The following is a 13,901-nucleotide window of genomic DNA, read 5'->3' as shown; positions in this document are numbered from 1 at the left end:
CCCTTAATCAGTCTGGATTCGGTCCAAGCATTAATTACATCTCGATTCTCGAAGCGTCCGCTTCGTTTTTCGCTCAGCATTAAATGCCCATTTCCCCCTATATATACCCCTGTCGACGGAGACATTTTCTTCATCTGACTTTCCTCTCTTCTTTTCTTACTTTCCTCGTTTCTAGCCGCCCGGTGGAAGTTACGCTATAATCGTGGCTTTGATCTTTTCCGATGAACTTATTTACTTACCGATCAAAATTTACGATCCTGATCAAATGACCTTTACCGATGATGGTGAGAGGACCGATTTGACCGATCTGTATTATGGACTTTGGTTGTACCGATCTCGAGTCACTCAACCGAAGTTCATTCGCTTCTCCTCGCATTGGGTGTTCCGACAGCGTCTTTCCTCCACATTGGGTGTTTCGACAGCGGGTCGGTTTCGAGTGGTAACATCGGTGACGATGTCTCTCATCTTCATGGGAGTCATAGTCACCCCATCTGAGCTGCACATCTATCCGATGCCAACAATGCCTCCGGTCAAACACATCTTTTGATTCAGCCACAAGACTAGGCTTTGACATAGGCTTTTTAGATAGGATGTTCCACCGGTCTCTAGAGATCGCCCAAATGATGTAATCCTGAAATGTAATCAGATCTCTAGAGATTGCCCAAATGATGTAGTTAGACCTTTATTGTAGTCCGATCCCTAGAGATCACCCAAATGATGTATTTTATTTTCAATGCAATCCGATCTCTAGAGATCACATAAATGATGTTATCCAATGTTAGTGTAACCCTATCCCTCGAGATCGCCCAATTCATGTAAACCGATCTTTTGAAAATAAATACTTTATTTTTTTGGTATCATCTTATTATTTTTGCATTGATTATTTTTCGATCTCTAATGTGGTTATCCGATCTGTTCTTTACCGAATGACACTTAATCGATCCTTTATTCAAAATATTTAGCTCATTATGCCGATCTCTAATTAACCGATCTCGAACATTCGGATATTTGAGAGAAGTGTCGAACAAATTGCCGAGTTCCACCAATCGATGCGCTTCATAGAACCTCGCGAGCATTAAATGCTCGGACTAGTATAAATTGGGGTGGGAGGGTTAGCCAGTTGTTCTCTCATTCCATTTTCAATCCTCTGCTCATAACTTCGAAGTTCTCTCATTTTCTCAAGTTCTTCCGACGCCGATCAGACTCTAAGGGCTTTGATCCTCTTTTAATTTAAATTCTTTGTTTCTTTTGAAAATGAACGGTGCCAAGGTCGAGAGCGGCGAGCCCTCCTTCGATTCAGTTCGTGGTCATCGTCTCAAGAAGAGGCAATGGGCCAAGCGTTCAACAAGAACCTCCTGTGGCCTCCGCTCCAACTCTGGGGCGGTCATACCATCGAGGCTCGCACCTTCTTCAAGGAGAGAGACCCTTCCTATAGACGAGCTTCCGTCGGTTCTTCGAGAACTCGACCGCAATCGCTTGTTCAAGAATACAATATTTGTCCCGATTCATATGAGCCGATCAAGTGCCATGGCGATCTTCGTGTCGATCACTCTTTTGAAGAGAATGACATGGTCATGGTGTACGAGAAACTTGATTAAAGGCCGGCCCGAGGTTCCTCTAGCCGATTTCTATAAGGAGGTCCTAAAACTTCACCGAGCATCCATTGTTCAAATCCACCCAAACTCGTAGCGGATCTTGGTAGCTTTCCGAGGTCTATGCCGAGCTAAGGGAATCAGACCTACTGCTAAGGTGTTCGCCGAGCCGCATGCACTAACTCGCCGAAAAGGATGACGAACATCTGGTTCTTTCAGTGAAGCCTCATTGCGGACTCTTTCCAATCGCCTCATCCCTTAAGAATTGGAAGAACCAGGTTCTTCATTCCGAGGAGTAAAGATCCGAGCCGCTTTGAGGACTTTCCTCAGAGCTGGTGGTACCAGGCCCTCGCCCAAGCACATTACCCCGAGTCAAGAGGAAAGCTTAATAGTGATGGAGCTAAAAGTCGTGCCGCCACTCTAAAATATTCTGTCCAAATGCGTGATCGCGAATCGCACCATTGGACCATGCAATCGATCACCGGCCGAGATCGCGAACTTCCGCTCTCGACTCGCATTGGTATTTTCTATATCTCGTTCTCGGGACCTTAGCGATCTCACTAACCTCTTTTTCTGCGGTGTATGGCGGGTGGTGAAGGTTCTAGGAAACGAAAGAAAGAAAGAGAGATCTCCTGAAGATAAAAGAGATGAAGCGTTAACGACTTCAAACACCCGGCCACGAACCTGGGAGATACAAAGAGACCCGCCAACCTTCGGTCCGCCGACCATCAAGCCGCCGATCTCCTCCTAGATCGGAAGAGCAGCCCCGCTTCTCTCGCTTATTCCAAGCACGGAAAGGGAGCCTTCTCAATCTTCAGGAGGACCTTCTCGTGGCGCCGACATCGACGATCGCTTGAAGAATAACCGATCGTTAGGAGAACTCCGATTTTGCCAAAGTCCGGGATCTACCATCTTCTTTCAAGAGGATCGGACAGCTATCCGGAATGGTCTCGATGATATCTTGACTCGAACCATGAGCTTGAATGTGGAGTGTCCGTGAACCGGACCATGGTTCGAAAAGATTCAACGTCTGGGTAAGGAGGTCGGGAAGAAAAATCAGGAATTGGCTTCCTCCGATCCCAACTCTCATCCGCCGGATTATATATCTCAAGTCGAGGGACGGGCGAAGTACCATGAAGACCACCGCCGAGAAGTCTCGTGACTGGCCGAAAGAGAACGGCTCTCGGAGAAGTCCGTGCACTTCAGTGCCAACGGCCGCCAGTGTCGCTCAACTTATAGAGGAGCTTAACGCGAAGGATAAGGAGCTTACAGAGAAAGGCAAAGAGCTTAAGGAAAAAGATGAAGAGATGGTGTCGGGAATAGCCGGAGCCTATGTGAATGCTCATAAGGATCTCTTGGCCGAACTCCAAAAGCGCTACTCAAGAGGACTTCTCTGGATGGATGACCGGCTCCGAGGGCGACGCGAAGATAGTGAGGAGGAAGCCAAGGTGATGGAGAGAGGGAGAGTGATCCAATGTAGATCAGCCGGGTGATCCCCACCGAATAACTTGTCTGATTATGACATGAAATGGAATGCCTCTTTGTTCAATGAAAGATTGTGATCGGAAAATTTTAAACCATTGTTTGTCTGAGTATTTGATTGTATGAGCACAGCAAAACAAAAACTAAATGTGATTATTAATCTAAGTATGAGAGATCGGAAAGCACTTTAAGCATGAGATCGGTAGGGAAGAAATGCTGAACGGAACTTGATTGAAAATTTAACTCGAACACTTAAGATCGGAATCCTCATTAAATCGAACTAAAACTTTAGCTCTTAAACCTTCGGAAAGGAGGTCGGCAATAAAACTGGTAGGAAAAGATCTAGTGCCAGTTCATTTTATTTATCAACAGAGATCAGGAATATACTTGACAGGTCCGGAAGTTCGACAACGGGTTTGAGAGGTCGGTAAATGATTTGAGAGATCGGCAAGGCTTTAATGAATATGAGGACTTAGCATTGATTCAATCCTTTGTGAGGAGAGATCGGAAATGTGACCGCCTATCAAAGAGGGATCGGAAACGTGATTAGCTGTTCAAAGAAGAATTTTTATTGATTCTAGGGGTCGGCCAAAATATGGTGTCGACAATCTTCACAGCCCAAATATAGTAACCTTCTCTGAAAAATATAGGAGGAGGTGGAGCCAAATATCCACTTAAAGCCATCACTCTCAGCTCTAGTGTTTAAGGTTTTTTATTGCAGGGAATTCTTACTTGTTTTCTCTCTTTTTCAAGCCCTTAAAGATCATAAGGAGCTCTGATGCCAATTGTTGCAATTGTTGGACTGAAATATAGAGAAAAACATATTTCTTTTATAAATTCTCTCAACAGCAGCATAAGAGAGACTTCATTAATATTTTCATATAATAGAAGTCTTACACTTTTTAGTTCATAATAGACTTGCTCAACCACTAAAGTAATAAAGACATGGTGAAGCATGGTTACATTCCCCAATTTGAGTAGATTTGAACCTAACACAAGTTGACTAACATGCCAACTGATTTATAGCAAAATACACAAAATAACATTAAAATAGACAAAATGACAGTGAGAACTAAGCTTCTATGTATCTAGGAAAAATCTCACTGCTCTCAACATGCTCCTTTCCTCGGTTGTGTTTTTGGGGTAAAATCCTAAAAGTTATGTTATAGATTCATAACCATCCCAAGCTTCTTCTGGATCATTGCAACCTGATGAACTGCAGCCTATCAAATGAATCCAGTGTCATAACAACATGAAGAACATGTTCACAAAGTTCAACAAATTGTGATTCAACATCTTCTTTATCTTCAATATCATTTATAATGGTAACCCTTCTTTGTCACAAATATGATCCAATGTCCACATTTCTTCACACCAAAGATAAAGACAAAGACAAAGACCTTATTCACTTCTTTAATTTAATTCTGAAAGAGTTTTTGTGATTGAGAGATGAACATTGGTTTTTGATTGGTTTTCGTCTTGGCCTTCATCGATCTTTCCTTCTTAAATTGGTAATCCCAATTCACCACCATTGTTCCATTCTCAAAACCCTTATTATTCCCACCATTTACACCATTAATATCATCTCCAAAACTTTGTTGGATTGAATCTTTAGGTTGAAATTCCTGAACAAACTCCTCTCTGTGACAATGAAAAGGAGGTGGTCCGTCATCAAAAAGGCAAGTCTCCTCCTTAACGTTAAAATCCTCTCACTGCCATTACTCAATTCACTATTTCTTGGATTTGGGCATTCAATTCTGGTTCAAAACCCTGAGATTTTGTTTCTTCTTGAACTGACTTCTCAGAATTTTCCATTTTCTTTTCCCATCTTTCATTAATTTCGAGCATACCCTGAATAATCTTTTCTAATTCCATATTGAAGGAAGAAATAGAAGGGAATGAGTTGCGAGAAAGAGAAATATGAACCCTAAAATCAGATTTACAATTGAAGGTAAAAAGTGAAATTGAAAACAAAGAAAAAGAGAATTTGTTCTTGAAAGTTATAGAAAGAAAGAAAGAAACGAAGTTAGAGAGCAGAAGGATCAACTTGCTCTGATGCCATTATTACGAACCAGATTTTTAGAACTTGTAGAAGAACAGAAATAGAGAAAAGGGAGAAGCACAGAGAAGAAATTAGAGAAGAAACTGTCATTATCTCATTCCATGATTTAGATCTGTGATGTACAAGTATTTATAACATAAATGAAACAGATTAACAACTCCAGCTCATCCATAACCAATTCTCAACTCCCGCTAGCTAACCAACAACTCAGCTAATTATAATTCTCCATTTAACCTCTAGTCTCGAACATGAGAGAAGGGATGTGAGGATGAGGAGAGGAAAGGGATGGAGATTTTTTGAGAGAGGAAGGTAGGTAATAGAAATTGCTGTTGTTGGATTTTGGTTCTAAGTGGGATTGCTAGGAAAGGAAGGAGTCTATGCCTGGGATTGGAGCAGAGGTTGTGGAAGTGAGGAAGAGCAAGAGGAGGGTGGTGGTGGAGGGCATTTTGGAGAAGTTAGGGTTTCATGGAGCATAGAAGTGAGGTGATCATGTAAGTTACGACAGTGGACTAAGGAGTGAGGGCTGAGCTTTGGATCGAAGAGTCAAAACTAAAACTATATAATGTCTATAAAATTTGGCATTTGGCACTAAAATTGATCTCTGATTTCTCTTATTACTTTTGCGACCAAACCCATCATAATTTTAACCTCATAATTACTATGGTTTTACTATGATTTTAGTAGTGATCCATTTCCATCACAGAACTCAGTGTGCGTATATTTCACAAGAAAAAACAATTTTAACCTAATAATTTGAGATGGAATACCTTTTACGAGAGCAATATGTAACATAACAGCCTGCCAACTAAGTGAAACAGAGGAATAAGGAGAGAAAGAGAGAGAAATAGATGAGAAAACAGATAGATTAGATGAAAAAAGAAATAGATTGGATGAGAAGAAAAAAGAATATTCAAAGATGAGAGAAAAGTATTATTGTTTATTGATTCTTAAAATAGCCTATTCTAATACAAATATACTCTATTTATACACTCTGAATACTGTAACTACTTTGACTTTCTCCTAAAAAGCTATAGCATATTTACAACTACTCAACTATCACACGCCACCCTCACTATTTTACTCCTTCCACAAACAATTACAAACCTTATTCTCCTTACTAGTATTCATTACACAATACCATTTTTTGAACATGAATTTTATTCCATTATAAGCCTTTATATAGGCAAAAACAAGAAAAGAAAAACAAAGAGCCAAAAAGATTATTTCAGATATATATGAATCATTTGCTAATCATTCACATAGATAAATCACTTTGCTACACAGATAAATCATTTGCTAATCATTCACATTTCAATATACATCTTAAATTTACATGTTTGTACAATACCTCAAATCTATCAGAGAATACTCTATTCACTTCCACCAAAAAAAAAAAAAGTAATCTTCTCTTATAAATACATTGTTCTCACAAAAAAAAATGGCAGCCAGCATAATAATTTACTGGTGATCTGAAAACAACGGAACATGTATAACAAAATCTAAAGTTAAATTAATGATTTTATTCAGATATCAGAACTATCAGTGTTGCTATCACTATAACACTGTGGATCCCAAAACTTTGAACTATGCTCATCTTCATGTTTCAAAACAGGACAAGAAGCATTGAAGAAGTCCCTAAAGCGTACAATTCCACTTTCTTCACCATAGGCAGTAGTTACAATTTGAGTTCCTTTCACTGCCATGGCTGTACATCTAGAGCTATGACCTACATCCTCGGATTGGCAGCAAATGAAGGAATTTGTTTGTACACCAGTTTCAGCCTCCCAAACATTTATGCATAAATCCTCTGGCCCTCCTGTGACTATTTTATATGGATCCATGTGCAACAGTGTGACTGGACCTGTATGTCCATCCAACTCAGCTAATGGTTCTGGTTTCAGTGTCTCCTGGTTTCTCCTTGTGTCCCAAAGCAGTGCTCTGTAATATTAAATATTCTCATCCAGTTAAATTAAATATTTAAAAAGTGGAGAAGCCAAAAGAACTTCACTAAAAGTTCCCTAGGCAGAAATAGTTGGTTCATCATACTCCCGCTTGCTTCTGCTTATAAATTAATGTTTAAAGCTCATTTGCGGATAAACAGAATACTAACAAGATTATCCAGACATTGAAATCGAATCAATCCATCGTGGTCTATGTGGCATGCAATTATTATTATCATTATTATTTTAGTGGGGAGGTTTGGCCCCCCAGGCGGACGGAGGGAGGAAGAGGAGGGGGGGTGGTGTGGGGGTGGTGGCAATGGATAATTGTTGGTGCAGGTAGTTACAAGCATTTCCCCCATACTAAAAAATGACATCTATAAAAGAAACTTGCAAGAACAAAGTGATTCCAGCTTTCTAGAAAGACTTACTTGCCATTTCCACCAGTGCAGACCAAGGATTTTGAAGGGGCAATTGCAAATGAATATAATTTAGGTTGATAAATAGCTGCAGTGATGACTTTCTGCATTGTTCTCAAATCCACAGCTCCAACAGAGGAACCAGCAGCAAAATAAAGCAATGATTCATGGCATTTCATATCCACAGGTGTGCCAGGCAGAGTAGTCATTCCCACACAGCATGAAGAACGAATAGCAGAAGATGTAGTTATATCCCAAACCCTAACCTATTAGAAGCAGTGAAAACTATGAAATCAAAGACTGCATGACCAAATGATAGAACAATTGAACAATAAAAAATGATAATCCCATTTTAGATTGAGTAATCTCATACCAAGTAACAACATGAGACATATCCCCATAAAGGTTAGACATATCCCCATAAAGGTCTTAGTTGAACAATTTACTGAGGTTTATGCTAGTCACAATTTCCATGCGTTATTCAATTACAGAACAATAATCTACATCTACCCAACATATGTATATTTATGAACTATAAAGAACATCCCCCCAACCAACCTCTTTTTTCAAAATGTAGGCCATTTATTTTAGGTACCTTAAAAATGCCTTGATTGACACCACCTTTGGTTGCAAAAATTTTTATTCCAATATTCTACTTCCAAGTCAACAAAACTACATGACAAATTGACCACACAATCTATCAACCAATGTTTTTTCTCAGTCCTCACTCATGGAACTAAATATGCAAAAACTGGTAGAAATCAATGCAAATCAAATTTCACAAGTTGATGGTAACAACGAGGAGGAAAAGCAGCAGCCAGGATATTCAAATTGAAGTAACTATAACTAAAGAGGCATCCACAAGATTTATTAGACTTGATAACTTTTTGAATATCGTAAAATTCATGAAATGGCGAGAAAATATTAACTACTTAGTAAAAATGCTCCAAGATCCTACAATATATTATATAACTTGTGACATGTCAATTTGGTCGTAAAGCCCTGAATGAAATACATACCAATCAGGAGCTACAGCTATAGATACACCAAAGATTCTGGTTATTTTTCACCAACAATTATCAAGTTGGTTGAAAAACATGAATAACTATAAAATAAAGAAAGCAACATTGTCATGACAGCTTTCATCCACTAAAATGACATTTCTTGTAATCAGGTTAGATTTAAGCTTTCTTTATATATATATATATATATATATATTTTATTCTATGTAACACTTTTGGATAGGTATTATACTTTTTGTCATCAAAGCATAAATCTATTTTCGGAGTCATAATTCTGCTACCAATTGTTTCCAAGTGCCATTAAAGTCGCAAAATGATTTGATCTGAAATTGATGTGAATCCACATGAAACTATCTTTGCTTATAACCATGTTTCTTTCTATGTTAAAAATTCACCAGTATTTCAATCTCAAATAGAAAAGATGCAAGAATGTGTCATACATATGTTGACACAAGCAACATCGCAGATTAAAATCACATTTATGGATAGATGATAACACATTTTATTAATGGAAAAAATTAAAAAAAAAATTGATCACATTATAATGCAGCATCAAATATATAATTAATGCTGTATGGGCAAGGTTGCACTCAATGATGAATATGGGTACCTTGGAATCTTTTGAGATGGTTACCAAAAGTGAAGCTCTGTGCCTGAAGGAAAAAAGTAAAAGTACAAAACTTTGATTAGGGTGGTCAGAAAAATAATAATAATAATAATAATGATAACAATAATAATAATAATAATAATAATAATAATAATAATAAACCTCATGGAACAAGCACTCACAATTGATGAATCTAGACACCACACCACTTGAACACTTGCACAAACAACTAATATATGCTAAACTCTTAGAATGAATTATTCATAACACTTTGTTCATCACTATACTACAACAGTGATCTACAGCTCATTGGTCTCTTTCATATCCATGTATTACCTAAAAGGGTTTAATAGACCATGAAATAAATAATTCATCAACTTCTATAGTGTCAAAATGAACTTAATAAGTCGAATACTATGACTAGATTCAGGAAAATTCATACCCTAAACCATTCTAACAAATTTTGACAAAATCTAAGCTTTTTTTTAACTGGAGAACATCAACCACAGTAGATAAAGAAAGAATCAAATTGAATTCAGCTAGGAAAGCCTACCCCTATGTCAAAAGAAGACATTAACCCTACACTAGCAGTCAGTTTTCATTTTCTATCATTTGGAAACTTCAATGTGATTCATTAAAATGAAAAGAAAAATCTAGAATCACAAAATAGATACTTCCATCTCTAAAAGAACAATTTTAACTCTTACACATAAGAATACACTGCTTTAAACATATTAATGCATATGGTTAAAAGCCAAAAGATGCATGTTCTTCTAGTTTTCAGGATGGTTAAAATAGCTGCTATATAAAGTAGCCAGCTCATACTCTGCAACCGAAATCAATTTTATAGGTTTCTCATGGCCATAAAATGTAGCCTTTAAACCATGTTGACCACGCTTTCCACTTGAGCTAAGGGACCAAAGGCGAACAGTACCATCCTCCCCACCACTTGCCAATAACTTGGCACTACTGTCACCTAACAACTTATCTGACAAGGTTGAAACGGGGCCATTATGACCTCTAAAACAGCGATGGCAAGAGCCCTACAACAAAAGCAAGAGGACTAGTGAGTCTTAAGGGATTGCAAATGGTATTATAAATAATGAACATAAAATACAAGAACATTTTCTTCATGTTCTCAACCAAAAAGGTAACAGAAACTAATGATGATTTAGGTTCTCTAAATGAGTTGTGGTAATCAATACCAAGAACTAATACCAGGGAAAGATAAAATCAAATGAGAAGACAGAAAGTAAATGAGTCACATGCATTACCTTCCACCACAAACGAATAGAATGATCACAGCTTGAGGTTACCAAAACATTTTCTTTCCTTTGTGACTCGCTTCGAAAAAGAGAGGTTTCATAAATGGGAAATAATCTGCAGCCGTCATATATTATATGTTAACAAACAATCTTGAGCTATATTGCATTACAAACACACATCCAAATAATGTATTTATCCATTTACATACGAAAATAGGTCTTCTTTAAAGATCCACAAATTCATTAAAATAAAATGCCAGGTTCATGTTTCCAGCTAACTCAATATTTATTACTTATTAGTGGCCTATAAAGTCAATGTTTCAGTCATACAAACTTAACAACAATGAAGATTCCTGTCAATGGAATCATTTTCTAAAGATCATTCACATATAAATGTCATTCCCATAGATGCTTAAACAAAGAAATAGGCTCAGTTGTTTTATATACTAGATGAGATTCCAACCTGGAGCTGGTTCTAGTCTTCTAGTCATGTGCACCATAAAAAATAACTCTCATTTTATATTGGGAAAATGAAGTCCATATTGAATATTATCTAAGAATGACAAGCTTGAGGTTAAGAAGCCATAAACTTCTATTTCTGCAAAACTCTTACTGACTCACAGAAGCTCAGTTATGAAACAATAAAATGCATCAGAAATCAGAAATCCTCACCTCATAGAAGTAATTCTTGCATTATGATCACTTAGTGTAGCCACAGAGTCTTTTCCATTTAAAAAGCTATCAATCTTCACTGTTCGTATGGAAGAACCCTAATCAATAAAATGAATTAAATTTAATGCCACAATGCAAGTACAAGCAAACAAGTAAAACAGAATTCTTTCAGAAATTAGACCTGTGAAAAGATAATATCATTCTTGTCCAACATAATATGATCAAAAGATTTCGCATCCGTATACAAGTCCGCAGACAAAGGATCAACAAATTTGAACTGATGCAACGAGGCATGCCTCGCCAAATACGCGTCCCTCACTCCTGAAGAGGTCTTTGACGAGATACGAGCTACTTCTTGTGGCCATCGCTCGCTGTACTAATTAAATACGAAGTGAATTCTATCTTTGCATTGAAAGAAAAACAGAAGAAGCAGAGAAAGGAGAGGAGAGAATCGCAGAAACAATACCTGAAGCAGCGCTGCCAGATGGAATCAGAATAAGCGACGCGCTTGAGGAACTTGCAGGTCATGGCCAAGTTGGACAGGTCCTGCAGGCTCAGGTAAGTGGCACAGAAAGACAGTGAGTCCTCGTTCAAGTCTGTAATCTTCGATGGTGGTGGTGAGGTCAAATCCGTGGATTCCGAGTGTGATGGCACCGCCATCTTCTTCAATTTTTCGTTGATGTAACCCTAAGTCAAAGGTAAAAGAAATTGGGAAATGGAAGAGAAGCCAGAGCTGGCGGTCGCTTTTTATTCTGATTCTGGCCGCCGGGTGTGTCGGGGTAGTAGTGGCCGCCGTCATCGGATTTTTCAAAGAGGCGGTGGATAGTAATGCTGCTGGAGTTCAAGTGGCATTTTAACATTTGCTTGGAATTAATTTGGATAATGCAAAAATATATGCAGAAAATTCTAAACATTATTAATTATTTTTATAAAACTAGTATTTTTATAAGAAAATTAAAGTAAAATCTTTTTTTAAGGAGTGAAACTTAAATTTAAAACTATATAAACATTTAAAAAAAAAACATTATGAAGAGTTTTTGACTCGCCCAATAACACAGTATATATAACAATTTGGAAAGCTCAATTCAACCTCCACGTACTCATAATAATACTAATCTAAATAAGAGCCCTCATTCAACCAAATAATCATCCATGCATATTCATACATCATGCTTACAATTCTAGTTAACTCATACATAACAGATCCAAATGAATACATCACTAATAATAATACATGTAGAGTTCTAGAACAGAATAAAAAAATATAATTAAATGCCGATAGTAGACCTGCGAAGAAGAGAACAGGTTAAACTCAATAAAGGACTTTCTGTATCCTGAAAAAATAGGTGAACAGGCAGAGACAATTTCTATAACTATCTAAAGCTAATATATCCTAAAGAGTGGAATGCAACACCTTTATAGTTTTCATACAAATCACATCGTAAACAATAAAAAGGTAATTTGGAGCACTCACACACCCAGATAATATTCAAACAGTATATATATGGGAGTTGATCCCCCTATACAGCTCTTTTAATCCAACTTCTGCCAGCAAGTACATCTCAAGTCTGACTTTCTCTTAATAGACCAAATGCGGGGGCCAGCGAAATCATCTCGAGCCATGTCTACTCTGACTCATCTATAAAAAGATTGGGTCCTAGCGAGTCAAGCTTTAACCGCGTCTACCCGTTCTATTTATATCCAATATCACACACCACACGCACGTCAACACATGCACACTGCTCCAAATTACCATAAAATAACATTTATAACATTTCATCAAATAAAGATGCAATATAAAACGTGTTCAGTATTTAATTACATAAATATATATACTTATAAGTGATGTATGGGCATAAGTGAACATATAATGTGATTAAAATTAATATTTTACTCACAGACGTAAACCGAGGTCACTGTAGTGGCTGGACAGAGGAGGAAGGCTGTCCCGACTCACCTAACAATTATATGATAATTATTTAATATAATTGACTCAATATAAGTTTAAAAAGAACCAAAGACACTTTAAGTTGTGCTAAAAATCTGGCATAATTCTCCCTATACCTAGGACCTACCCAAAAGGGCTCAAAAATATACTTTTATATCCACAAAGTCACACAACCATATCTCAATCACATCACATAGCCCCTCCTGAGTCCATCCAAACAGTCAATAATCATAATTTTGAAAAATTATAATTTTGTCCTTAAAACTAACTCTTTTTGCAAAAAGTACCCAAATGAGCTCTAAAAATTCTAAAATTTTACCCCATGGTCCTTAGCAATATTACTAAGCTAATACAAAAGGAATTATAATTTTCCAACTACTCACAAATATTTTATAGATTTTTAATCTAAACCTGGTACTAAATAACTGAAGAAACTTTGAGTTCTGGTTTACCTATGCCAATTCTGATGCTGGAAACTCGTCAGGGGCATCTGTAAATGGTGAGATAGCCTATAAATTTGACCCGGTTCTGAAGTTTTTCCGACAGCTTATCTGTCCGGCATGGAATTTACAAACCTTAGCAACTGCTGAATTTTCATGAAATGTAGGCACCTACGCGAAGCTCACAGTATTAGGGATTAGAATAAAACTGTTATAAAATTAAATAAGCTCATTTGAAACTTAAAAAAATATTGCGAAGTCTATAGGACCTATCGAAAGTTTGGTGTCGGAAAAATTTCAAAATTGGTATCGCGGCGAAGCCCTTGACTAGTGGAGCACGCTGATGGTCTCAGATTTTTTTGTAGAACTTACGGTTTGAAAGAGATCTAACCCAGAAGTTAAAACTGACTAAAACTTTTAAAGTTTGATTCGCACAAATCAGGAAACGATAC

General features: G+C 37.4%; 1 protein-coding gene across 2 annotated transcripts; it reads right to left on the bottom strand.

Moving 5' to 3' along the window:
• Nucleotides 1-6,418: 6,418 nt before the first annotated feature.
• On the bottom strand, nt 6,419-11,958 carry LOC110653893 (probable E3 ubiquitin ligase complex SCF subunit sconB). Of its 2 annotated transcripts, XM_021809693.2 has the most exons (8): nt 11,528-11,958; nt 11,243-11,432; nt 11,062-11,159; nt 10,399-10,504; nt 9,950-10,167; nt 9,128-9,170; nt 7,508-7,761; nt 6,419-7,074 (listed from the first exon to the last, which is right to left on the bottom strand). In XM_021809693.2, the coding sequence occupies exons 1-8, from the start codon at nt 11,719-11,721 to the stop codon at nt 6,660-6,662; spliced, it is 1,518 nt and encodes a 505-aa protein (XP_021665385.2). In that variant the 5' UTR covers nt 11,722-11,958; the 3' UTR covers nt 6,419-6,659. The 2 variants fall into 2 exon arrangements, with proteins under 2 accessions (XP_021665385.2, XP_021665386.2); XM_021809694.2 differs by lacking the exons at nt 9,128-9,170; nt 9,950-10,167.
• Nucleotides 11,959-13,901: the final 1,943 nt, after the last annotated feature.

Source organism: Hevea brasiliensis, chromosome 18, assembly GCF_030052815.1.
Source record: "Hevea brasiliensis isolate MT/VB/25A 57/8 chromosome 18, ASM3005281v1, whole genome shotgun sequence".
NCBI lineage: Eukaryota > Viridiplantae > Streptophyta > Magnoliopsida > Malpighiales > Euphorbiaceae > Hevea > Hevea brasiliensis.
Note: the sequence above shows the minus strand (reverse complement) of the source record. Positions and strands in the feature narration are given on the sequence as shown.